Raw genomic sequence first — 25,838 nt, 5'->3', positions numbered from 1 at the left:
ATTCGGCCTACAACAGATCTTCGAGATCTTGACTGTCAAGACGCCAGACGCGCCGACGTTCAAGGATGCGATGGAAGGACCGGAAAAGGACGCGTGGATTGAGGCCATCTTCACAGAGATACGCACCAACCTAGAGAAAGGCACCTTCCGGTTCTGCGACAAGTCGGAGGCTATAAAGGGTCACCTTATCGACGCCAAATGGGTACTTAAGAAGAAATACCTATCTACTGGCGAGCTCGAGAGGTTAAAAGGCCGTATCGTTGCACGCGGTTTCTCACAGCGAAGAGGAATCGATTACAACGAGACATCGGCAACAACAGCGCGCGCGACATCGTGGCGCATCTTAATGGCATTAGCAAGCATCTTTGGCTGGCATGTCTATCAAATCGACTTCATCGCGGCATACCTTAATGGAAAATTGGATGAACGAATATTTATGAAGCAGTTCCCCTTGCTAAAACAGTATTTCGATGCGTACCCAGACGAGAAGGCGAAGTACAAGTACGAGCCAGAGAAGACCATCGAGCTGATGAACCCTCTCTACGGCCTAAAGCAGGCCGGTGCTACGTGGCAGCGCGAAGCACGGCGCATACTCAAGAAGCTAGGCTTTACTCCCCTACAGTATGACGACGCCATCTACATCAACCGAGAGACAGGAGATATTATTGCGTCGTACGTAGATGATTTCCTCCTGTTCGGCCCTAATAAGCAGCGTCTACAACAAGTAGCCAAGGATTTGGCGAGGCAGGTGCCGCTGAATGACCTTGGAGACGCTGACTGGTTCCTGGGCGTACGGATCACTCGTGGCGAGGATGACAGTGTCAACCTCGATCAACGGCAGTACATCGAGAAAGCAGTTGAATCCCTTGGCTTTACTAACGCAAAACCAATGGACACGCCGTTTGAGCCATCGCGCCTGAACGACATGTACATGGGAGCGGTAGACCAGCGTATTAGCCCTGAGAGAACTACAGGGTTTTCATCGATGGTTGGAAAGTTCAACTTCTCGTCCGTAATCAGTCGGCCCGACACGTCGTTCGCGACCTCAGCCCATGCGCGATATATGTGCGGTCCTACGGCTGAACAAGAGGCAAGCCTTAAACGAGTCCCGCGCTACTTGAAAGGCAACAGGTTGGCGATCGAATACAGGCGTGACCACCGACACCAGGAGTTCGGCAAGCTTGGCCTACATGGAGCAGTTGATTCGAGTTACGCCGGCAAGGATGGAGCAAAGTCGACCTCTGGTTACGTTTTCTTCATGGCTGGCGGTCCGATCAGCTGGCTATCGAAGTTGCAGACAGTAGTGGCGCGAGGAACAACCGAGGCAGAGTTCGTGGCATTGAGCATGGCCACAGCGGACGCAGCATGGATTCGAAACTTTCTCACAGAGTTAGGCTACATGCCAGAAGGACCGATCGTCTTACTAGAGGATAACACGGGCGCGATCAAGTGGTCGAACGATTCGTCCATGACGAAGGAAAAGCGTCACATTCGCGTGGCATACCACTACGTTACACAGGAAGTCAACGCCGGCAACGTCGCTGTCAGGCATGTAGCCAGTGAAGACAACGCTGCAGATGGGCTAACGAAGCCGCTCGACAAGGCGAAACACCAGCGATTCATCGAATTGCTCGGTCTAGTTCCTAGCAACTAACACGAGGAAAGACTGGTAGGAGCGACAGTGAGATCGAGAAGGCTGGATGGTGCAGGCGGTCACGAACGGCAGAAATAGTACATTAGTTTTCGGCAACATGCTCTCAATAGGCTTGGATTGACGTTCCCGAGCCTCACATGGCCATTTGAGGGCGTGTGGGCAGAAATGGCAGTGTTCGGCCCCGCACGGACCACCCAGTGTAGCCACTGTAGATTAGCCAGAGCTTACGGCAAGTAACGATAGTCATAAGAACAACAATGAACGGTGGGCTGCGATTTGCCCACAATTTTGGTGAGGAATAAGCGGACGACCAGACGACAAGATCTCTATAAAAGAGAGCCCTCCACTTTATCACGGTTAAATAAGATCTGCGTCCCCTCTGACGTCGCCGGAGACGATGAGGACCAGCAGTTGGCTCGGAGTAAGATGGCAGACACGTACAAGGGGCCACCCATGTTTTGGTACTCGACTCCTGGGTTTGCGCCATCAGGGTCCGGACCATGAGACTTGGGGAGATCATGTTGTGAATCTATCGTTGTTGGTGGAATGGTCGTTTATGGACGTTACAAGAAGCGGCTCTAACCCAATGCATATGTGTTTCGTATTTTCCGACTACAATACCCAACTATGGGATGTCAATTTATTGTACAACACAGACGAAGTTAACATAGCTAACCTCTTCATTCTGAACGCAGCTGATACGGCGCGCACTCCACCGGAAATGAGAATGGAGGCTGTGGTCGCAGATGGACCAGATCCCCTCATCTTTCTTGCGCAACTGACCACGCCTGCAAAGGCCGGGGCTCTTCTCGGCCCCACAGACGCTGTTTTCCCACCTGGGAAATGTGTGCACGCCTTTACCTTTGAGCCCGGCCAACCCCCATACAGAACTTTAGCGGGGTTGATGTGTCTTGGCCGTAAGGGTTTCATCATGGCCACAGGCAAGCTTCCGATCGGGAGCATGTTCGCATTACAGGACCGGGAAGATGATCAGATCTGGAATCTATGGCTGGATCCAGACGTGGTGGACATAGCAGAAGGGCAGCTTGCCACGAACTTGGATATCGCTAGCATCAACTACGATCATCTTGCCGATCGACTGATCGGTCTTGCGAGTTTTGTGAAAGCGAGGTACGAACGCACATCAACTGGGCACCTCTGGAGTCTCCTGACACTTTATTCCCGGAGCATCCGGTTTACGACATCAAGTCTTACCAGGGAATCATTGCTGCGATGGTCGACACGTCGAGAGATGGCTCTATACACCTCAGACGACTTTTTTCAGCGAACTGTATCCCGAAGACAGCCTACGGAGACGGTGTGCCTTCGTACCCTAGAATCCAGAACTAGTGGCGGCGAGGGCTGAAGTTGTAAGGAATGGGGATGAAGCTAGCTTTTCACCAGAGCGACGGCGGTATCTTCAGACTAATAGGGGTGTATTCGATAGGACCAATCATTTACGACTCCTCATATGTCTTCGTTCTTTCTTTCAGAGATGATGTTTCTCGCAGCAGCAGGCAATTCCTGTTTCGCTGCTCGGTACTGGTTTAACATCTCAATCTTGAAGATAGTTTCGAGGATGCTGGTTCATTCGACCATGCGTTATAGTGCTCTCTCTCCTCCTATCGTTTCTTTCCTCATGACCGCCTGGTCTTCTCTCTGCATCAACTTTGTGTTGCATATGGTCTCCACTGCTCGATCTTCAAGCAAGCTAACCCCTTCTCGGCGGGAAGATTTGAATATCACCCCAGTGGGTTGCTGCAAGGCGGGTCCTGAGGCGTGCTCTAAAACTGGGTTCGGATGGTCCAAGAGGTATTGCAGCATAGGTTCTTCATCGTTAAGAAGGTGAGGCTTGCATATTTTCTTTTGGGCAAATCAGGGTCAGTAACAATACTGGCGGGGAGTCCATACATCAGGAGGTTTTTACAGTTGCTCTACTAAAGAACTAAAACACCACAACTGTTTCAATGGATCTTGACTTACTAACTGTCAGTTGTAGATATGCAGGTGGTCTCTTTTAGTGTGTCTTTTGATAATAACTTTGGGCCACCTTCTTTCTTTTCCAACAAAAACGCAATTACTCCATACCCAGAGCTGGACAAGTAGAATGCCCTTTTCCACAAGTAGTGACTGACTATCTAACACCGATTTCTGTAAAGGACGTGCTCATTCTTTGGACAATTGAGTTTAAGGGGGAGTTAGTAGCGTCGCAGCCTCCCTCACCTTTTGCTACCTGAGCTTCTTAGCAGTGCGGCAGGTATCTTATCGGGCTTTTTGCAAGCTATAATAAAGCATAGAATTGCATGTGTCTTTGGCCTCCCCATGGCCAAAGGAGTGAAAGTGGCCATAAGGGCCTTGTATACAGTATATCAGCCGTCGAGCACGAAAGAGCACGAATGAGCTAGAAGAAGGGCTGGTGCGGTCCAACAAATATTCCCCGAACCAAAAACATATACATGTATCATTGCGTGCTAACATGCGTACACGTTATTAAATAGTACATTCCGAGCAAGTAAACACAATAAATGCTCGGACACAATCCCCTACTCACCACCACGACCTAGTAAATACCTGGAATAATCCTGTATTTAACAATCTTCTTGTACTTCTCCCAATCAGCACCGTACTTCCTTTGGCACTTCTCATCATCTCTTCCGTCGCGATGGACTAACAGCACAGCGAAGTAGAGGATATAGAAGTATGTGAACGCCATGCCCCACCCCTTGGCAGCACCCTGTACAATCTCCCTGCCATCCAATGCCTTGATGGCACCTGGCACATTGCTTCCAGCGGAAAGAATCATGTAACCCGAAAGACCAGTAGGCAGGGAGTAAGGCCAGGATTGTAGCCAGTCACCAAAGTAGTTGATGTGCCTAGCAATTCCCCACCAGCCGGATGTAATGAGGCGTGAGCCAGTCTTCGTCTCAATGTATGAAAGGTGCGCAACACTAGGGTCATTGGGGTTGGTGCGGAAGGTGTTCTTCTGGCTGTTGCTGAGACGGAAGACAGAGAAACCGGCGAGCAAGACGGCCATCACGCTCAGAGTGCCGAACCAGCCCATCGAGACAGGGTGTACGGACAGATAGCGTGTCTGCTGCGAGTAGATGAAGGGCAACCACGCCAAATCACCAAAAGCTAGCATGAAGCCGAAGCCGTCCGTGGTGATGTCCATTGTCGTCAAGATGGCGGGCTCCATAAACTGACCGTCGAGCACGTATATGGCTTGTACGATGGTAATAAAGACGATGCTGTCGGTTACGAAGCCGAAGGTGCGGTATTGCTTCGCGACGAAGGCGCAGTTGAACAAAATCCAGCCTAGCATACCGGGGCGCAGCTCACACCACTCCTTGATATCGATCTCGCCGATCAGGGGCAACGTGCAGCGGGGGTTCAGTTCTCGTCCAATGTAGAAGTCGTAAATTAGATTGCCCGTGTGTCCACCAGCGGCGAGCTCGCGCTTTTCATTATTGCCTACCTTGACTGAGAAACTGTTCACGTAGACATATATAGCGATGGCGTAAGCGATGAGGATATTTGCCGTCAGGATCTGGAGGTAGTTGTCGGCCATGAAAGTCCAGACGGGGAACTCGGCGCCTTGAGCAATCGTGCCGGCGATGCATGCTACGAGGGAGAACATGGTCGATGAGAAGGCTACATAGACACGTTGGATTAGGAAAGGAAAGAACGGTGGTTTGGGTTTTCTGTCCATACCATTGAACCTGTACTGCAATTTCCCTCCTGCCGACAGCTCCGTTCCTTCGATCTCAGTTGCCGGGAGGATGCGGTATAATAAGGCGGAGAACACGTAGTACGCGAGTGTCCACCCTGTCGCCTCCCAGCTTGCCAGTCCCCAGATGCCGTCCGTCGGCCATCCTACTTCGGCTTTCAAGTTCGCTAGCGACAACGTTTTGGGGCTCAAAAGCGAGGGCGCAGGGCAGCCGGAGACGTCGTTGCAAGCGAATGTAAATACGTACAGCAGGATCGGAAGACCAAATGTGATTCCGGCGGCTCCGATCCTGGAAGTATGCGTCTGTCAGTCACTGTCCTACTCGACATGGAATTCGACGCGAAGAGACTAAATGCTTACGGGCCACCAAACTCATAGCCATGCGCAGGCTGCGTTTGAGGTGCCATATTGACGCTATTGCAAAAGGGGCTCCTGTATAGCTTTAACGACCTTTTACTGAATGTACAACAAATTGCGCTTCATATATACGTCCTGGTGGTTGTCTGCGCCTGACTCAAGAAGGTGTTGACGTCGTCGAACGACCCTTGTATTCCCAAATTTCTTCCGTCTCAAGTCAGAGCTAGCCAATGAGCTCATAGACATGGGCTCAACCTGCTGGAAAGTTTGGTTCCCACCGTGGCCCGATTTTCCATATATTTCATTGTCCCAAAGAGGAAAAGACTGGGCTAACTCGCTGGCCAGAGCTATTAGGCTAACCGGAAGGAGCAAGCGTCGGAACATCACCATCGCCGTTGGGCGGCTGCCTCCGTCGCAGCTCGTCCAAAATCGTCCAATCACTTTGTTACTTTGTTTAAACGTGGGGGCTAGCTGACGTATCTCAGGGGTCTTCGCACCCGAGAAGGCCAATTGCCAGCTGTTAATACGAAAAGTTGACTGTCCGTTGAAAACGATAGATATCTGAAGGTGGTTTTTCAACAGCCATTGACCATACTGTACTTATTAACAGCAGATTATTTATGAGAGCCTTTTCTCCGATCATCCCGCGCCACGACCGCCGTTAACCGCAATAATCCTCTCCCAAGTTTTCGCCTACTCCCTAGTCGACCCGGAACAATGCGCCTACCGTGGTCTCAGCAAGCAGTATTCCTCTGCTTGCTCACCCTCGCTGGCACCTCCTTCGCCGAGTCCGACAAGACGACTACCTCCACAGCATGCACGGCAACCTCGCCTGCAGGCTCGTTCTTTGACCTGCGGCCAGACATCGCCGTCAAGGCACCGGCCGATGGCTCCAAGGCATCCAAAAATGCACCGACGGTCGATTACCATGCCCGAGGGTACGATTACGCCTCCAACTTTACGCTGAACATCTGCGGGGCGGTGGTCGAACCGATAGACAACGTGAGAGGCGTCGATAAAGGCGCATGGCAGAACATCAGCGCGTATTATGTCTCTAAGGGGGATGTGTACAGTCTGGGTTCGCAGTCGAGCGTCCTGACGCCGCGGGGCAGGAAACTGGTGTTGCAATACAAGGGAGGGTCGCCATGTGGCCCAGTAAGTGAGAAGAGGGATGCAACACTCGTGGAAAAGAGCAATGTTCATACGGGGGCGTCGTACAAGCCCTACTACGGAGACGAGGACGAAAACGCATCGGCAACCAAGTCCGAGGACATCAACACAGCCGAAGAAACGAGTTCGCATCGGCGGAAGTCTGCCACCATTTCATTCCTGTGTAACCAGGACCCCATCGCCTCGGGCGCAGCTATATCCTTCGTTGGCACGGACCCCGACGAATGCGCCTATTTCTTCGAAGTCCGCTCGCCCAACGCCTGCGCCGGCGTCGAGCCCCACAAACCCGGCAGCGTGGGCCCGGGCTCGGTATTCGTCATCATCTTCATCATCGCCGTGCTCGTGTACCTAGGCGGGGGTATATTCTACCAGCGCGCCGTAGCTAATGCGCGCGGGTGGCGCCAGTTGCCCAATTACTCCCTCTGGGCTGGGATCTGGAGCTTTGTCTCTGTAAGTCTGGCCCGCTGGCGCTCCGCTGGCACGGCGGCGATGTCGTGGAGACTTTAGAGGATCAGAGACTGACCGTGACATGATGGGTATAGGATGTATTTGTGATGACGACGTCGTCTTGTGCGAGGTTCTTGCCCAGTCGTAGGGGCTACCGTTATATCTCGGGCTCGTCGTCGGCAACGCGCAGGAGTCGGGATCGGGAGGCAGAGAATAGGCTGATTGATCAGTTGGATGAGGAGTGGGATGATTGAGGACCGGAAACGGCACCGGCGGGCTGGGGTGTATGTGTATGTGTATATTAAGACAGACTTGGGACGGGGAACTCGTCGATGCTAAGCATCGGATTATCCTGGGGGAAATGGCGCCTAGGATCCCAATGGGTTTCAATATCTACACTGATATAGTGTTATGAAATACCAGGTTTTATTTGAACAGTTCAAAGATTCGGAACATGTGAATGCAGCTCGAATCATGCCCATGTGTGGACGTTTTATTTGTGGACATATATGTCGCGCTTCTACAGAATAATTCAGGAACACTTCTTCGAAATTAGCCGCGGTGGCTTTCACATCTCATAGGCGTGGTCTCGCCATACTGACATAGATCTAACAACATCATAAGACCGCCCAGTTTGGAATCTGCGGCCATCTACAACGTGCTTCAGTGTTTCTGTGTTTTCATTTCTGGTCTGAGTTGTTATCCCAGATCGTCTAGCACTGCCGTAGTAAAGCCCTGATGTGTTTCCCAACACATCACTTCAAAGGGGTTGAATCCCGAACTTATCGACATCAATCTACGATGCCGCTACCGCCTTTTGTGCCCCGTATCCCAGAAGAAAATATATTATATACGCAGTATTTATCCTCACGACAAGCAACTACTCCAGACTTACTCACCCCCATGTCCTCCAGCTAAAAGTATTCCCCCAAACTCGATATTTCTATACAGCCATTATTCCCCAACATACACCGTAAGAGTGTCAGCGTCCGGTGACTTCAAGACGCCAGCCGCGTTCTCGCCGACGGGGTTAACATCATCGTACGCAAATGCGTAACCCATTCCATTTATCAGATGCTCGTGGACGATCCTGGAGTATTGGTTGGTCGGGTAATCCCCACCGGGATTGTAGTACTTGGCCATGCCAACTGAGGGTTGGATGTCGCCTCCGTCTAGCAGCAGAGTGCTCCGAACGAAAGAAGCACTTATACGGCTGACGATCTCTTTGGAGATCTCATCATTCCCATCGATCTTGAAGGGCCCCGAGTCACAGCCCCAGATATCAGCTGTTGTGGGCTTGAGGTACTGGTTTGGGGTCCCAGCGTCGCAGGTTAAATTTTGTGTGCCGACGTCTACCTGGCACTTGACTTCATGGCCTTTGTCAACTTTATGGCAGTTTCCGTCGTCCTGGGTGTTGATCTTGAGTTTCTGGGTGGTATATAGCAGTTAGCCGTCGCATTTAATAAAGGACATTTGGAGTCCTAGACATGGGATGAGCTTATCCCGAGTACTCACCTTGTCGTCTTCAGGGCCAACATATCTTTCCCAAACGGCGTTGACGTATTTATCGTAATAGTCGGGTATGAAGTCTTGGTGAAGACTGTTGTTCAGATTCGGCGAGAGGATGCGCAGTGTTTGTTGGTCTTCTGCTCGTTTGATGCACAAACCTGCCCAAGCGCCTCCAAGCTCTTGAACAGCTTTGCAGATGTTGTCCACAGAGTCTTTCATGAGACCCGGGATAGTCTGAGGCTCCGTCCCGTTCTTCGTCTTTAGGGATATCCCGAGAACCAAGCTGACCCAGTCCACGAACGATAGATTGGCGTAAAGCTCATCGGGATTACTGTCAAACTCGACGAAACTAAACCGTCTGTTATGGTTGGGATCCGTCGCATCCGTCGTGGCTGAGGGCATGTCCATGAAAAGATTGCCGCCGTCAACGTGTGCACTGAACACTAGGCTCTCGCCGTCGGCCACGAGCCATATACGAGCTGACTTTAAGTAAGCAGGCAGAACTATATTCTCAGTCCCCCCACGTTTGTCGACATGAAACTCAATATTGGTGTTTTTGACTGGTGCGGCAATCGGGGACTCAGTCTGTGGATTATAAAACTGGCCATCGGTCCCTACGAAGACTGCGTCTCCGGGGTGACAAACCGGGCCGCCGGGCTCCAAGCATTTTGCTCCCGTGATATAAGCTTTGACGTCGAAGCTTGCCATATTTACAATATTGAACTTGAGGTTCGGATTGCCTCTGGGTTTAAGCGACATTGGGACGTCTTCCAGCAGGTTTCTTTCGCATACTGGCGCCTCGCGAGTGTGAGACCTCAGTGGGCTGACGAGGGACTGAGTAAGGAGGGCTGAAGTGGCAACCAGAAGTAAAAAGGCGAAGCGAGGCATTTCAGCAGGCCAATAAATTTGAATTCCTTAAATCAAATAGAGGTACACTGTCTAAAAGGTGTAAGATGAAGGCGGAAGAAGATATTTATGCGGAATTTAGGACAAGATGGTCATAAAAGTAGGTAACTATCAGTCTATATAGAAAGTAAACCATATCTGAAAAAAGCTCTCGTCATTATGTCTGGTCATGAGAAACATAGCTCGACTTGCCACATGATTCTTCTCAGGTAGAGGATAAAGGATAGAATATCCACGCTGGGTCATGGGGACACATCGCGATTTGACAAAGGTGTCCTCTCAGGTTTTGGGAAAAATCCAGCTCGGTTTGTTCTATGAATATCACTGCTGTGCAGAATTTCTAAATGTGTAGAAACAAAGGACTTGGAAATATCTGGGTAGTGTTGGTCGGAGCATGGATGCCGCACTGAACAAAGGAGATTTACTGACAGACGAACTGACCCCAACCAACAACGAACAAACAAAGAACAGTCTCATCACAAGTAATTGCTCAGTATGAGACATGACATAACAATATATAAAAGCCTTGGCACTTATCAATAAGCTTTCTTTAATTAGGACAAGCCCAGCTCTTGCCTTATATATACCCAATTCCTTCGGTACTTCTGACGAAGTCATAATCAAGAGTGATACTAACACTGGGAAATGAATCTTTGGACTTGGAAGGACAGAAACACATTCAGTTAATGCTCTGTTATAGCTTGCAGTAATTCCAATAGGGTTTCCATTGTCATTTCTATCCTCCAGCACAGACGCAGGACTTTGATAAGTTTTCGGCAAGACTTCCCGCAGGTTTTGGAATGTGGTCATTCCCATCTTGTAAGAAACTGTCGTGTTCATACGCGAGGGGCTTGGTTACGAGCCTCGCTACCATCTCCTGTTCTTCCGGACGCTGCTGTTACACGCAAAGGTGGTCAAAGATTTGTGAGGTTGTAAAAGCATGACATTCTATCTAGTCCTATGGAGCACGAGGATTGGAATTAGTCCCGAAGGGCTAAGTCACGTGGTAACCTTGGTGGTCTTGGCAAATCCCACCAAGGTTGCCTAACAGCTGCCCGAGATTGTGGAGATAAGTTCGATGGTTCAAAAGTTTGTCTGACCTTTTCCAGCATAAAGATCATAGCAAAAATACGACCTCTTTATGTGCAAAGTCCTAACATGGCGTCCGCTACGCTGTGCTAAACAGAAACTCGGAAATCATAACTTGCTCTTACATAGCAGACTCTGCTGGAGACGTTGGTCTTTGGGTATCCGTCTCAGGAGGAAATATTCTTGGTACCTTGTTATGTCTCATCACAAACTTGGTACCGATTAAATCTGAATCATTAGAGTCTAAGAACCCGACATATGCATATCTAGGGAAGCCATGACTCTGTTCGCCCGACCAGAAGAAAGATAGATGGTTCTCAGCGAAATCCTGCAACGAAGTCGGTTCCTAACCAATGTATCGGCCCCTTTGCAGAAACTCTGGGAGCTTTACCTTCAGCCTAATGGATTCTGAGATCCTGGGCCGCAAGAAATTTACCCACATAACTATGAAGCAAGTTAGGCATGCACAGACTTCTGTCTAAGCTTCCTGGGCAATCCGATTTCCTTCAGCTTCTGACGTATCCAGCCATAAAGAAGATCAGCATCTGGCAAATTTTTTCGCAAATAGAACTGGACAGTGTTATTAAAAGAAGAGGAGGATTAGCTAATCAGACATTCTCCCTCCATGCCGCCCACAAGCTTATCAGCTTCAAGCTCAACATTGGAGGCTCCCCGGGCCTAGATACATGCTACAATTCGGCTTCCGACGACACAGGCGGCTTCACCGCTTAGCCGTCTTCTCAGTCCTCGAGTATCTGTACGTATAAATATTCATGCTCGTAGCCTCCCGACAAACATGACGATGACCTACCTGGAGGAAATCTGACCGCAATCGCTGCGCTCACTCACGCTCGGGAAGCATGGTGTTCGGAGGGCGAAACCCCCGAATAAGACCACACAGAAATGGAGGACCTAGTGAGAGTGCTTTGGATGTTTGTGGAGGTGTGTAAGCTAACATGTCCCAATATAAGCTCTGTTGTGTGGCATTCATCAAGCAGGAAGGAGTATCCTGTGACGCTGAGCGGGGAGGATAAAATTGAAATGGGCCAAACTATTTGACAAACAGGATGTCAATATGTGCCAAATAGATAGCACAAACACATAGTAAGCTCATAGGCAGCTTGATAGGGCTTCTATACTATACTCGCGCGCAGAATTTGTGCCCACTAACTTAGGGTTGGCTGCATAGTTTGGGGGAAGCAGAAATAGTAGTCCAAGCAGCAGTGTGGTTAGTCGATCAGTTTCTTCATTTAGACTTACTGCAAAAATACTCAACGAGTGAGAAGCGACAGTCGGGTAAGATTGCGTCGCTATATGCCCTTTTTATATACAACTTCTCATATCCAAGCTTGGCCGCGTCTCAGCAAGAAAACCACATGTTTTGTATGAAGTCAGAAACTGAAGGCTATAATCAAGCTTCTCGTGGTGCTCCTTCTAGACTGTTGTACCACCAACCATCTTTGCATCCCCACAGTCACTGAAAAGTTCACCCGCCCCAAATCATCAGCTAACTCACCATGATTGAAAATTCCTAACAAACCAATGATCAACCTCTCGCCGTAAAATGCAAGCCAACGTTTGACGGCTAAGATCCGCACCAGCAAACTCTTAGCCGGATTTTTCAAACCCCAAGATTGATACCGACAGCGTCTTCATGCTGACCAAGGACGGTGTCTTTTCATCACTCACAGCAGACCGCGAAGTTCTAAGTTTTGAGGGCTGACACACATGGGGTGTCTGAGCTTGTTGTGGTTTGGATATCACGAAGCCATTCAAGCCTTTGTGAGTTATCCCGGCGTATTGAAGTATCAATGCTTCGGGTCAAGTGGTAGGATATCGATCTGGCAATGACCACGGAAGATGTTCCAGGCGGGGGCAACAACAATGGTTCCAGACAGAGAGGCACAGTCCCGCTGTCAGTTTAACACGTCAGTTAATGCGATGATGCTACTGGATGAATGGCTAACCCTCGATTCACTCTACCTAACCTGTACTCACTCGTACATGCCATCAAAGAGTGATTGGTGGCTGGTCTTGGCGAAACCAACGGATTTGTGGCAATTTGCATCATCCTGGTCTGGAAGGACGATCAAGTTCTGCGAGAGGAGGATTTCCTTTGGTAAAAGGCAAGGAGATGGTCATGGTTTAGTTTGGCAACACTATCATAACCAAGGGATCGTTTCAATGATGTTCCAGTGATACTGCTTAATAACACCAGCTCCACATAGGCATGACAGTCACTTAAGTTGTCTGGTAGAGAGAGATATTGAGACCACAATCCTATACATTTTCTGTTCAACTATTTAATTTGTGGCAACATTGCATTGGATAATTGTAACGAAACTCGGTGCCACCACACTTGGTATATCCATTCTATGTTCACTTACTAATTTGGCCCCGAGCAACTTTGCATGACTAGACTTAAAAAGCATCGAGTAGCAGCCATCGATGTATGCCCTGTTGCATTTACGAGTAGTCCTTTCCTAGAGGCCCTCTTTTCCAGCTCTGTGAATAAACATGCCTGTTCAAAACCAGGCAAAAATAGACTTTATGCATAGACGGCCGGCTGCGTGGGAATAGCTTGGCATCTAACTAGGCTCCGGGCATGGTCAGTAGCGCCAGGGATGCGCTGTACCTCAATCCACAAAATGCACCAAGCCTCCGTCGCCGAGACACCAACCGCCGACGCCCAAGGCTAAATCCTCCACGGGCCAACCGCAACACGTCATAATTGAACCGAGCTCAAGATACATCCATACAATTCCAGCATTCAACTCCACAGACGCCTCGCTTCACTGATTGTCGGGGAACATTGCTGGGTTTCCATCGGTAGGATGGGTGGCGCAGTTAGGTCCCCCGCACTTCATCAGTGATCACGAACACCAGCTGTGCATGTCTACCGTGGGTGTTTAGGCAACCACCTTATGTACCTTATACCAGGCTTTTTGAAGCCTTCTACTTCATTTGTCCCGTTCTCGGAAAAGACGAGAAGCATGGCAGCTCGAACCAATAAAGATAACAAGGATGCCTCGGGGAAATCCGATGGCCGCCCTGGACTGGGGCAGCTGGCTGAGCAGCACTTGGAGGACATGGACGCTTGCATACAAAACAGTGGCCTCGCCCCTGACACCCTAGCCCAGTTGAAGTTGTGGCAAGAGCAGCAGGAACAAACCCTGAAGGCATGGGCAAAGCGGCCGGGGCGGGAACACACCTCTGATGCCGACCGGTTCGGAGAGAGCCTGCAAGACTGGGAGCGGGCAAAGGCAACCTTCATGGCCCAGGCGGCTGAACACCCGAAAGAAGACAGTACGGCGCGAGATTTCTTCTCTCACTCCAGCGCCAAACGCGTCAACACGGACACCGTCATGGCCAAGTCGCTCAAACAGCAATATCCCAACCTCGAGCTTGTCATCACCCCGGCCCGGACCTGCAATTTGATCGCTTATGCCCAGGCCGGCTTGGCCTCTTTCGAAACCATTGGAGAATCCAGTGGGAAGAACCCCGAGTCGCTGTCCTGGGACCTTTACGTCGCCCCAGCCCGACGATTGGACGGAGCCCAGGGCGGAATTGCGGAACGTCCCTTCTTCGAGAAGTATCTTTACAAGTGGCGTGGCCTGGAATTCATCATCTACCTCGTCGACGGACGCGACGGCTCCCAGAACTACCCTTCGGTGATCAACTACTACATCCTAACGCCCACCAAGGACAAGGCGCAGCTGCTAATTCTCGAGGTCGGGCGATGGGGTGCCGACATGCACGGGGAGATTCTCGTCTTCGACGGTGGGTACTGGCAGAAGAGCGGCGAGCTCTTCAATAGCATCATGAAGGCCTCGTGGGACGACGTCATCCTGGAACCGACCATGAAGCAAGCTGTTATCGACGACCACCTGACCTTCTTCACCTCGCGTGAGACCTACACCCGCCTCAAGGTGCCCTGGAAGCGCGGCATCATTTACCACGGCCCCCCGGGAAACGGAAAGACCATCTCCATCAAGGCGACCATGCACATGCTGTACAATCTCAAGCCAGCCGTGCCGACCCTCTACGTCCGTAGCTTGAGCTCGGTGGGTGCCATCGCCGCTGTAAGTGCCTGTAGCATGCGCTGATTTGAACCTTCTCCCAATTAGTTCAGTGGTCCCGAGTACTCAACTCAACAGATTTTTGCCAAGGCCAGGGAGTTCGCCCCGTGCTACTTGGTCTTCGAGGACCTCGACTCGCTCGTCACGGATAGCGTCCGCAGCTACTTCCTTAACGAGGTCGATGGGCTCAAGAACAACGACGGCGTCTTCATGGTTGGAAGTACAAATCACTTGGATCGTCTTGATCCCGGTATCTCCGTAAGCCCTACCGAAAATAACCCCATAAGAAGCCCCAAGCTAACGATACGCAGAAACGCCCTTCGAGATTCGACCGAAAGTACTACTTCCCCGACCCGAACCTCAAGGAGCGCATTCTGTACTGCCGATACTGGCAGTCCAAGCTGTCCGATAACAAGGATATCGAGTTCCCAAACGAGCTTTGCAACGCTATTGCTGCGACCACGGACGACTTCAGCTTCGCATATATCCAGGAAGCCTTCGTCGCTGCCCTGCTATCCATCGCGCAGAAGTCGAAGAAGCCTGGGAAGAGTGACGAGGCCGGCTGGACTGAGGATCTGGGCGACGGATGGGTTGGTATCCTCGGAGGGGGTGATGCTGACGGTGATCTTGAGAAGCTTGTCTTGTGGGCCGAGATCAAGAAACAGATCGCTATTTTGAGGGAGGGAATGGAGGAAAAGCAGAAGGTCCAGATGTAGAAGTTGGCTCAGGTTAGATACGCACGTGGATTGATAGCAAGGGCAATTTTCCAACAACGGCGATTCCTGACCATCGATATAATATGCTTGCCCTATTTGTCGTATCCATCACTACTTCGTATTCATGAGGGTTCATCAATGAATCCTCCCGTATAATAAGGAGATAACTCTTATCCCATCTGACCCCGTTCAGCCCCCGTTATGCACTGACCTAACCAGGACGACGTTGTTCTCTCCACCCTCACCACGTGGTTACACAGAGGCTATGTTCTCCTACCACAAAACCACAAAGTTACGAAAAAATGTCACGAATTCCCGGTTTTGGATTATCTGAAGCGCCTCCTGGAGGACCCTTCGGCCAAGGCAGGCTTCAGGAGATCCATCGACCCGTTTCCGATGCTCCTTACGTAGTACCCCGACTCCACCCTCCATTGTAACGGTTCGGTTCGGATCGGATCGGTTGCAATACCAACCGCCGAACCTATCGAAAAACGGCAGTCCAAGCTCTCTCGGATCTTCTATTTATTATCCGTTGTTTGTCCTTGCCGTGCGTGTATGGATGCATCAAGTTGAATTCGATATACTTAGTAGGCGTCTAACGTATTTTAATTGGTTGCGTATTTCACTCTTCCAACCTACCAAGAGCGGTCGGGAAATATAGTGGGGTCAATATGGACGCAATAAACGTTTTATACATACAGACCTCTTCCACCTGATCAAACCAATGCAACATCACCTGTTTATTATCAACCAAGCGCGGCAATTGTGCGTTGCAAAGCACACTCCTCAAACAACTGGGCAAGGTGCCGAATAATAATGATGCGTCTGCACCACGAGTCATGCCCCTGTGTATAGTTGCATGGGCTGATTTACGTCAAGGCGAAAGACCCCACAGCGGCTCACCCCTCCCCTAGGGTTCGTTAGTTTATGACTTACATCCATCATAAACCCGGACTTACACCATCTACGTAGCTTGCGTTTCTAGTGAAGTCGTTTAATTCTCTTTCTTTTCAGTTTTTCTATACCAAAAATATGAAATGCGGTGATCGATGAGATGGTGTTTCAACTCCCCAAGGCGGTCTACGCAGACGCCGCCGGTGCGCTGTTTTACTCGTTTGTGTGTCTGATCAGCAATATTCTGCTCGTATGGCTTACTTGGACGCATCGGGAGAGGACTAGTTGTAAGTCATACCCGCATCTAATCTATCTCGGCACATTGAGCGACTTTGGCTGGACTCGCGTTTCTTACACTAAGTCAAAGATATCGCCTGTATTGCTTATTTCGCACTCATTGCCACGTTGTCGAGCGTCATTCAACAATTTTACGACTATGTGCTGTGGAAGGATATCCTCACGGAACAGTTCAACGATTTGCGCGACCATGCCGATAGTGCGGAGGTGCAGTACCACAGGGGCGCGACGGGACTCAAATTGGTTCTGTCTTATATCAGTGAGTGGCTGTCACCCTCATGCGCAGATTGGATTATGAGATGCAAGCCTGTTCATATGCTAATAACACTATCAATAGGGATATTTGCCTTCAACATCGAATCTACATTCGTTTTCTTCTTGTACGACAGCCTTCTCCAATCACACCAAGTATCAACAGTTGCTGACAAAATGTTTAGTGCTCTTTCATTAGCAATCACCGTATACGGCTGGTGGTCGCAGAACTCGAAACCCCAGCGCATATTTTCCATTACGGGAAGAGTGGTCCCGCTCGCGCTTACGGCGATTACTATCGTTCTACTCGAGTTCCCCTTCGCTCAGAGGTCGTACACGACTTACATGATTATTGCCAATGCGCAATGTACGTCCAATCGACGCAACCTCATCAACTCACTTAGCAGTCCTCTTATGGAAGAGAAAAATGCACTGGGTACCCCTGTGGCTAACTTGAACATAGTCATCATCAGTCTTATCGGCAGCTCCATCTTCCTCGTTATGATACTCGCCAAGTACATGGAATCGCGCCGGCAGTTCAGGACGTGGAACGTCTCGCGCGAACTGGAGAAATCATCCGCAACGACAAGCTTCAGCAGTGGCAGATACAGCCGGAAGTTGTCGATTCCTGGAACTGGGGGGACGTATGATAGTTGGCTTGTGATTCGTCTTACGGTTGCGCTTTTGATGCTTTGGTAAGGGTTCGGAACCCTTCCCATCCCCCCCTCCACCCCTTTTGCCCCGCCAAGAAAGAAAAGAAGAGAAGGAGAGGAAGAAAAACGCGACCGAGGAGCAGGGCATATTACTAACTGACTCCCCAGCACCTTTGAAATCCTGGCCATCCTGCCCCGCGTCGCCACCCAACGCAAGCTCGCCCAAAACATAGCCGACAATGTCCTTGACCTTAGCGACAAGCGCGCCCTCTCCAGCATCCGGGGCTACATCTCAGGCGTGACTCCCAGCATCGTGGCATTCATAGTCTTTGGCACCACTCGGCCGTTCCGCGAAAAGTTACTTGCAACCTTTGTTCCCAAAAGATGGCGGAAGAATACAAATGAAACGTGGCCGCAGAATCGGGGGGCGCCGACGTATACCACGCGTAGCTCGAGGCCTAGAACGATGTCGAGGCCGGCAACGTTGGCGTCTCGCAGCGGAGGGGATATTGTTTTGAAAGACATTCGTCATTTTGGGGGGAGTGCTTTGGATGATGATCGGATGTCTATTTTGAACCCGGCGAATGGTTCGGGCGTAAGGACGAGGATATGGAGTCCTTGATGTCATATATGGTATATGGGAGGGAGGAGAGGGCGATTAACTTATTTGCTTTGTCATTATTTTGTTCAAATACCCACGCTATTTTTATATCTTCATACTCAGGTTCTGGATGAATCGAGTCATTGAGTTCTAAGTCATGTTTTTATATGAGGTCCGTCTGCTCTATTAGTCCTTGTAGATCATATGGAGCAATCTGAACTCGGCAACGTTGTGTAGCCCATCTCACTCCATACACCGCACATAACCAAGCACCCCTTTTCGTCGGCCTAATCATATACGTAAACGTGAACTTCCCCCACCATCATTCTCCCCCTTCCCACCCCGTGCCCATTCATCCAAATCATAATCCGTATGTCCGACCTCCTGAAACCCAGCCCGCTTGTATAAGCCGTGGCCTGCCGGCGTGGCATGTACCCATCATGGAAGGTCTCGGCATCGGTGATATCGATCTCCCATAGAATCAGTTTCGCCCCAATGTCTCGCCGTTGCCATCGTGGATCCGTAGTAAGACCCTGCAGGACCATGTGCTTCTCACCTTTCATCTGTTCTTTGTCCCACTGAGCTGTGTCTTGACGCAATCGCCTTCCAAGGACCCTAGAAAGATCTTGATCCTAATCATTTCCAATCTTCTCGTGCTGGCCCTTTTTCATTGGTCGTCGTTCACGGCTGCTATCTAGTCGCCGAAATGATCACTTCAGGGTTGGTTTCATGAACTGCATCTACACAGAGACTTCTTTCCTCGCTGCTTTCGGCTGGAATCCCACTCGTACTTGGTCACGACCTGACTCAGCATATTTTGTAGATGCAGAACCTTCCGGGTCGAGCTTATCGTCTTCCGAATCCTTTAGAATCCAGCATATCCCAGCCAAGCATTTCGCCGTCAGGCATCCCGGAAAATATGGTTCAATTATCTGTCTAGTGTGAAGTGTGTTTCTCCTTGAAGGCCCATGCAGTCCTTCTGATCGAGGTAAAGTCGGAGTCTCTGTGGCCCAGCACCATAGTGGCTAACAGACAGTGGCTGTGCACATGGCTGAATGACTGACTAGCTCACGGTTGGGCAGGTGGTTAACCATCCATGAGGGGGCACTCACATACTTGGTATACCTCCTTGCTTATATCCGTATTTGGGGTTTGACATAATCCTATTTGGTACAAAGCCGACTATGAAAGGGTCGTGATTTACTTGTTTCATTTACCCATTTCACTTGCTTACTTACGTTCATGCGTGGGACCTAATACAGGATGACCCAAATTTATGCCACCGCTTATATAAGTAATTGCAGCGCCACTCAGCTTTGAATATTCATACTCATTAATCCCATGAATACCATAACAACTAGCTGGACTTTTCACCACGAGATTTGTCGCAGTTAATCCAAGGCGGGAGACGTGTGGCCCTAATTCAACCTCCTGCCAGGCTAATCCAATAGTGAAGCGTGTGAGCACTTCAACAATTAACATGCATAGTTTCATTTCTGTCTGGACAACATCCGGTATCACTTGCATTGTTCCCTGCACAGGATATTTCGTCGACTTCAAGGTCTGGCCTTCACGGTCCATTGATCTCTGGATTCCTCAGATCATCTAGATAGGCTCTAGACTTGATTTATTTCAGGTAATAGTGCTCAAGCATAACCAGCTATCATGTTTTCAAACTCATATCAGTCAACACCTACCTCGATGGCCATGTTTTAAAATAAATCCTAGAAGAAGCTCTGTGCGTCCGTATATGCGACATTTAGGGGGAGAAAGTTATTTCAGAGTGCAAATAATGCAGCCAGGGAAGATGAAATAGCTGCTGTGTGAACAAGTCTAATAACCACATATATTCTTCTGACGGCATTCATTGTCCTCAATGAAAATCACTTGACGTAAAAGAAAAATATCCAACAAGGGGCCCAGTGGCATATCACAAGTAGTATATATCATCTTCAGAAAGGAAAAGATGTGGAATATACGTTAGTTAGCGATCATACATCCCCTTAATATACACGTCATGTAATTGAATCCAAACATTTCCATCTTGTGCTTGTACAAGAAAAGGCAACTTCTTCGTGCAACATTTGGAAAGCTAGAGAGGGCTAGCACAGGTTCTATATGAAGGATTACTTCTTTCCCAATCTAAACGTCCCTTTTATAACTACTTTCAAGTTTAAACTGTACTACCAGACTGAAAAATTGCCTAAATATGAACACAACTTTCAATTTATCTTCTCAGTTGTTCCACCTCCAAACCCGGCGAAGAACCCCGCGTAGAATAGAGACAAAAACTGCCATCGAAGTGGCTCATCCGCTATTTCTATATGTTCCATTGATTATTTGTAGTGTATGATACAGTGGATCATTCATGTCATAGCATGCCTGGAATTGTCCGTGTACATGATAAAGACCTGGTCAAGTCAACCCAAGAATACCAGAGCTACTCTGCCTGAAGATGACTTCATTCTTTGGCCTACGAGGCCTTGGCTTTTGGGCTGTCAAACCTCATGAATCATCTTAAACCGATAGTTCAGGAAAGTACAGGCATTTCCGAGATTGATATCATGATGGCACGAAACTGTGATCAAGCTTGTCGGTTAATAACGCGAGACCCCTGGCGCACCATTTTGGACGTAGACATTCCCACTTTGAACGAAATTTTGCTGGCTTTTAGCCTCAAGATAGCGAACATCCCATCTTGGACACTAGTCGCGATCATACCATGGAAGAAGCCCCAGAGCACCATTAAGGCTAAAAGATTCTACGGGGCAATTCGAGAATTGTCCAATAATTGCTTGGGTGACATCTTAGCGTTGTCTCAGCCTCTAAACAGCTTAGGTTGCAGAATCCAACACGTTCTGCAGTTCGATGACACATGGTATAGACGTAACTGAGTCGTACAGTTTGAGAATTGAAGTTGAGAAACTAGTCTCGAAATGTTTCAATAATCAGAATGGTTTGCTTCGTGAAGCGTCTGGTGTTCATCTCCAATCAATAGAGTTCACCGGATTGACCAATCACTAGAGGAAACAAGGAGGAGGATTCGGATGAATGAAACCTAGACTCTCCTAGGATAACCTTTATAGTCGGCTGGTGTAGTTGGTCACTTCGCTGGTAGATAAGTCCCGATTTGAGCCTCGCCCACTTGGGTCGGTGACGAGTCGCGGGTTCGAATCCCGCAGCTGACACACAAGGGGGTTTAGTCAACCCTTACGGCGCGCTGCCCACCTTGTTGACTTCGCCTACCTAGCGATAATAGGGAGATTGGTGCAGTTTAGGATTACGAGCATCCTAGCCAGTCGACCGTCAAGCACTACGTCGGCGGAATATAACTCGACAGCCGGTCCAGAATTCGAATCGTTAATCCGACCCCTTATCGGACCTCGCCTTTCCGATAACGCTCGTCGGCGAACCCGTCCCCTCACGATAGAAGGCGCGCAGCACGCCCTCTCGCCGCGATTCTTGCGAGCGTCTGACCACGTTACGGTCTATCCACTTGAGCGTATGGTTGAGATGTATACGCTCGACGAGAACCCCAATTAGCAGATACTACGACTTGTCGCGACAAAAAAATAGTCGAGCATCTTCTGCACATCAGCAGCATCCCACCCCTGAGGACGAATTTAAGTGCCACATTACCACACTTATCGGTAGTTCAGGCAGGGGTTGTAGCACAGACTTAGGGAGGGACAGGAGGTTTAGTAGTCATTTGGCTACAAGTTTACCTGTATAACCGCCCGACGCGGCTTAAGGGCCCGCTATATCATCTATAGCCCCTTAAGGGAGTACTTGTAGAGGTACCGAGGGTTAACACCTACGGCGTATTTAATATTTTTTTTTTTATAGTTCCCAATGTGGCCATATACTTGATACCACCGTCTTCCACTGTTTTCCGCAACTCTATGAGGTGATCCGTATTGCATGGCACACCAGTTACAGAATACCCCTGCCCGAGACACCACGTAATGATTATGATAGCAAGAAAGTTGGTACATTTGCATAGTTGAATCAGCTTATTGCGAAGGCTTGCGCTCTATATATACGACAGAGCACGAGACCAAAATATCATAGATGTACTAACATCATATTTCTATATGGAATGATGCGCACGTATAATATGGCCGGTGTGCTGTACAGCTGGGTGTGCTTGTGCAAGCAGCGTTACAGAGACAAATAATGAAATATTCTGACCAATAGAATGCTTCGTATTTATCTGCTGCCATGCACGTTGCAGAAAGCTGGGAGGCAGCCCATCGGACAAAGTCGATGACCCCTAGGTTTCACATTGAATGGCGCAAGACCATAAAGACTATGGCACTACGAGATACAAGGTTTTACCAAAACTGCGTGCTTTGCAACGCAATACCGAATTTCGCTACACTGAATATTATAAATTAGAATACTCCTCTTTGCTGAACATTAAATCATATAGAATTTGAATTTATTAGCCTAGATATACATACCTATAGCTTGTATAAGGTTTATGTCGAGTAATTACCTACATAAAAATACTTTCTAATTATTTCGTTATTGTGAGGCAACCTTGGTGGGCTTCGCCAACACCACCAAGGTTACCACGTGACTTAGCCCTTTGGGACTACGTCCAACCTTCGTGCTCCATAGTACTAGATAGAATGTCATGCACTTACAACTCTCAAATATTCGACCACCATTGCGTGTAACAGTTATTTTCTGTATAATCACTATAGTCTTCAGTAGAAGTCTAGCTTTACGTTAATATAGGGCTCGTACACAACTGATGTCTACTGGTTGTACTTCACTGGGTTCAAGCACGCGGAAATAGAGGTATTTACTCTCAGAACTACTGGCCGGCATCCTTGGTATACATGCACCAGAGTTGGCATGCGACAATCAACGGATCACAGTCCTGACACCATCACTTGAAAGAATAATGAGACTAGAAGGTTTAATGTGTTCCAGGCCCTCGGCCATCGATCTTGCGTTCCCAGCTGTCGTCATGTGTCTGAGCTCATGGAGGCGTGGACCTGTGCCGATGACACTTCCAAAGAAAGATCAGCTGGAAGGCCCCATGTGCTAGTCATTGCGCCATATGTCAGAAAGGTCATCCATTTATCCTTTGACCCGATCCTAGCTTGGTAGCGCCAAGACATAGCTCGAGATGGAAGCCAAGGCGTGGAGGCCATACATATTGACCCAAAACATGAGTCGTCACCGCGCCAGCCATCGTTGGAGTCCTCAAAGTCAGGTCAACCTCATATGGCGAAGAAGAGACCAAACGTATAAATCTGGCCCATACCTTGTAATGCTTAAATGTGCTGGCCAGCAGGTAACGCTATTTTTACGATGTTGAGTGACTAGGTTCAACCTGTCCGCGGCAATAGCTAGACCACATCGAGGTAAAGAGCTAGATGTACCGGCCTCTCCGGCCGAAGATGTAGCCAATGAGGCCCCATCCACGCTTGTGTTGACACCGGAGCGGGTTGCTGAACAGCAGCGAGATACACAATCTGCGCCAGTACAAGATCATGAGAGCGACAGTCAGCAGAAGCGACTCAGAAACTTGCGAGACCTGGAAGCTCTTCCCTTGGGTCGAAGCACCCGCACAAGATGCCAGGCCATTGTGATTCTGTAAAAAGCTCCGTTGGAGCCTAGCAAGAAGGCGATGTTCAGAACCGAGACAGCCATCCATACATTCACTAACCTCATTCGGGAGTCTCGTGAGTTGGCCACCCTTTTGCGACAAGAACGGAAGGACGAGAGAATGACAACGGAAGTACTGCAACGAGACATACGTCGCCGTCTCCGAGCGTTCGCACTCGAGTCATCCCAGGATAGATCTGAGCCAGAACAACAAGGCTACCGTTTCTTTGAGAAATGCTGTCGTCCAATGGCCAAGGCCACGATCGGCAGAATATGCGCCCACGGCACAGATCCCATTCTAACAAAGGTGACTGAGACGACGGCGCCAAAACCGGCCCGAGCCGACCCCGAACGCTTTGCTCGAGAAGTGTGGCTCAATGTGTCCAGTCCCACTCCCGCACAAGAGCCAGTCCGTGGTAGTTCCACGTCGTCTCGATCAGTCGAAGATCACCCCAGCAATAGGTCAGACTTTTGGGATCCAGCCTCATACTAAACCCCAACCCTCGGGTAGTATAATGGATAGCAACCGAAATCGGTACATATTCTACATGGTCGACTCGAATGGGTTATTTCGTGAGGAGATAAGAAACACAGTAGAGTAGCAGTAACGGTTTCTTTGGGGGAATGAAGTACATACGATCAGACCAAGAGGTGGTCCCCCCGCTGGCTGGGCTTCACGATACAATTCCATGTGAATTCTTCGACGTCAGTGAAATTCGATTGAACTTTGCGTTTAGAGGAATTTCCCAATCAGGACCAGTGGTAAGGTGGTCAGCAGAGCCACTGCTCGTTTTATCGTGCCCCTCCATTGGGAGTTGTGCGTGCCTTAATCACCGCGAGCCCTTGATGCCTGAACCAATGATCGTCAGCTGAATGCAACATTACTAACAGCCTGCAATTCGGGGGCTGTGGGCAAGACAGACGTGAAATAAATGCATAGATCAGTATCCCACCAGCGACCGAACCACAATATTTGTACCAACCGCGACCCATGGATTTCGAGTCTCCAATCTCCCGACACGAAAATTACGAACGGTTTTATGCACGAGTCATGTCGTGCTTGCTGCGGTGGGAAGACGCGTCCACCATTCTGGGGCATCGTGATCCGGGAAGGGGATATCCCGGTTGCGGGTATTCGAACACATACTTGCCGGGGTTTTTGTTTCACTGTCTTTGGCTGTTTGCTTTAGTGCATGAAAATCTGCAGATCCTTCGGTCCTGCTCATGGTGTATGCTGCGCAGCTTCTCTGAAACCGATGAATGAGATGGCCCAAAGCAGATAGTTTGAAGGTTATGGGGACATGTCAAGAAGTTTCCACTACCGTTACTGGAGGGGGTGGGGGTTGCTACAAAGGCTGCGTTTATTATGGGCCAGCTGAAGCTGCCTTGCAGCATTGAACCAGTAGGCCCACTACCAGAATTCATGGAAACCAGCCTAGACTGGTCATGTGGGATTTGGACGGGCATGAGGTGGTACCCAACTGGGTAGTGGTGTAGGTTGTCGATGTCGGAAGTGCAGAACCTGTAACCAGGCGGGCACATAAGATGAAACGCGCGACGATAGTCGAGTATGGTGAACTTGCACGAGAAGGCCGTCATGTTTCGTGAGCTTGGCACGAAACATTAGTCATGTTTGTAGACCTTGACACAGGTAAGCTGCAATAAGATACACCTCAGCCTTATTATTGCGATGAAGAGACGTTTGGAAGGTTTTCATTAAAATAATGCCTGGGTCAATCCGGGAACGGCAATCACTCATAAAATAAGCTTTGCTGCGAGGGCTAGGATATGCGGATTGTGGGAGGTTTCACTCGTCATCTCGTATTCGTAAAGCGGTGTAATTGGGGGAAGTCGACCATAGAGGA

The 25,838-nt window shown here is 49.3% G+C and overlaps 9 protein-coding genes and 1 non-coding gene across 10 annotated transcripts; 6 read left to right on the top strand and 4 right to left on the bottom strand.

Annotated features, from left to right (window-relative positions):
* The first annotated feature begins 1,808 nt into the window (after window positions 1-1,808).
* BCR38DRAFT_445693 (uncharacterized protein) lies at window positions 1,809-3,431 on the top strand. Its single transcript, XM_040861037.1, has one exon. The coding sequence runs from the start codon at window positions 2,052-2,054 to the stop codon at window positions 3,018-3,020; it is 969 nt and encodes a 322-aa protein (XP_040711825.1). The 5' UTR covers window positions 1,809-2,051; the 3' UTR covers window positions 3,021-3,431.
* A 489-nt stretch (window positions 3,432-3,920) lies between these two features.
* Window positions 3,921-5,940, bottom strand: BCR38DRAFT_399324 (delta(14)-sterol reductase like protein). The gene is made up of 3 exons (XM_040857711.1): window positions 5,742-5,940; window positions 5,366-5,670; window positions 3,921-5,305 (listed from the first exon to the last, which is right to left on the bottom strand). The coding sequence occupies exons 1-3, from the start codon at window positions 5,786-5,788 to the stop codon at window positions 4,215-4,217; spliced, it is 1,443 nt and encodes a 480-aa protein (XP_040711824.1). The 5' UTR covers window positions 5,789-5,940; the 3' UTR covers window positions 3,921-4,214.
* Window positions 5,941-6,202: 262 nt separating this feature from the next.
* Window positions 6,203-7,791, top strand: BCR38DRAFT_376256 (mannose-6-phosphate receptor binding domain-containing protein). Its single transcript, XM_040857347.1, has 2 exons — window positions 6,203-7,358; window positions 7,451-7,791. The coding sequence occupies exons 1-2, from the start codon at window positions 6,456-6,458 to the stop codon at window positions 7,607-7,609; spliced, it is 1,062 nt and encodes a 353-aa protein (XP_040711823.1). The 5' UTR covers window positions 6,203-6,455; the 3' UTR covers window positions 7,610-7,791.
* Window positions 7,792-8,309: 518 nt separating this feature from the next.
* BCR38DRAFT_352127 (uncharacterized protein) lies at window positions 8,310-9,572 on the bottom strand (the record flags this gene model as incomplete). Its single annotated transcript, XM_040856689.1, has 2 exons — window positions 8,310-8,774; window positions 8,892-9,572. The coding sequence occupies 2 exons, from the start codon at window positions 9,570-9,572 to the stop codon at window positions 8,310-8,312; spliced, it is 1,146 nt and encodes a 381-aa protein (XP_040711822.1).
* Window positions 9,573-13,516: 3,944 nt separating this feature from the next.
* On the top strand, window positions 13,517-15,815 carry BCR38DRAFT_445687 (P-loop containing nucleoside triphosphate hydrolase protein). The gene is made up of 3 exons (XM_040861036.1): window positions 13,517-14,923; window positions 14,987-15,196; window positions 15,250-15,815. Exons 1-3 carry the CDS (start codon window positions 13,784-13,786, stop codon window positions 15,652-15,654), a joined length of 1,755 nt encoding a protein of 584 aa, XP_040711821.1. The 5' UTR covers window positions 13,517-13,783; the 3' UTR covers window positions 15,655-15,815.
* A 606-nt stretch (window positions 15,816-16,421) lies between these two features.
* BCR38DRAFT_399315 (uncharacterized protein) lies at window positions 16,422-18,372 on the top strand (the record flags this gene model as incomplete). The annotated part of the gene is made up of 6 exons (XM_040857710.1): window positions 16,422-16,835; window positions 16,916-17,104; window positions 17,183-17,225; window positions 17,283-17,464; window positions 17,561-17,792; window positions 17,919-18,372. Exons 1-6 carry the CDS (start codon window positions 16,709-16,711, stop codon window positions 18,370-18,372), a joined length of 1,227 nt encoding a protein of 408 aa, XP_040711820.1. The 5' UTR covers window positions 16,422-16,708.
* Window positions 18,373-19,048: 676 nt separating this feature from the next.
* BCR38DRAFT_477422 (uncharacterized protein) lies at window positions 19,049-20,060 on the bottom strand (the record flags this gene model as incomplete). The annotated part of the gene is made up of 4 exons (XM_040863073.1): window positions 19,049-19,354; window positions 19,468-19,533; window positions 19,590-19,938; window positions 20,049-20,060. 4 exons carry the CDS (start codon window positions 20,058-20,060, stop codon window positions 19,092-19,094), a joined length of 690 nt encoding a protein of 229 aa, XP_040711819.1. The 3' UTR covers window positions 19,049-19,091.
* Window positions 20,061-21,436: 1,376 nt separating this feature from the next.
* Window positions 21,437-21,539, top strand: BCR38DRAFT_t308. The gene has a single exon. It is a non-coding gene; the product is annotated as a tRNA-Thr (tRNA).
* Window positions 21,540-24,895: 3,356 nt separating this feature from the next.
* On the top strand, window positions 24,896-25,391 carry BCR38DRAFT_64688 (uncharacterized protein). Its single transcript, XM_040865538.1, has one exon. The coding sequence runs from the start codon at window positions 24,965-24,967 to the stop codon at window positions 25,235-25,237; it is 273 nt and encodes a 90-aa protein (XP_040711818.1). The 5' UTR covers window positions 24,896-24,964; the 3' UTR covers window positions 25,238-25,391.
* A 1-nt stretch (window position 25,392) lies between these two features.
* Window positions 25,393-25,602, bottom strand: BCR38DRAFT_445683 (uncharacterized protein). The gene has a single exon (XM_040861035.1). The coding sequence runs from the start codon at window positions 25,595-25,597 to the stop codon at window positions 25,418-25,420; it is 180 nt and encodes a 59-aa protein (XP_040711817.1). The 5' UTR covers window positions 25,598-25,602; the 3' UTR covers window positions 25,393-25,417.
* Between the last annotated feature and the right edge of the window lie 236 nt (window positions 25,603-25,838).

The sequence above is a fragment of the Pseudomassariella vexata genome (genome assembly GCF_002105095.1).
Source record: "Pseudomassariella vexata strain CBS 129021 chromosome Unknown BCR38scaffold_14, whole genome shotgun sequence".
Lineage (NCBI taxonomy): Eukaryota > Fungi > Ascomycota > Sordariomycetes > Amphisphaeriales > Pseudomassariaceae > Pseudomassariella > Pseudomassariella vexata.
This window is presented reverse-complemented; position numbering and strand designations above follow the sequence as displayed.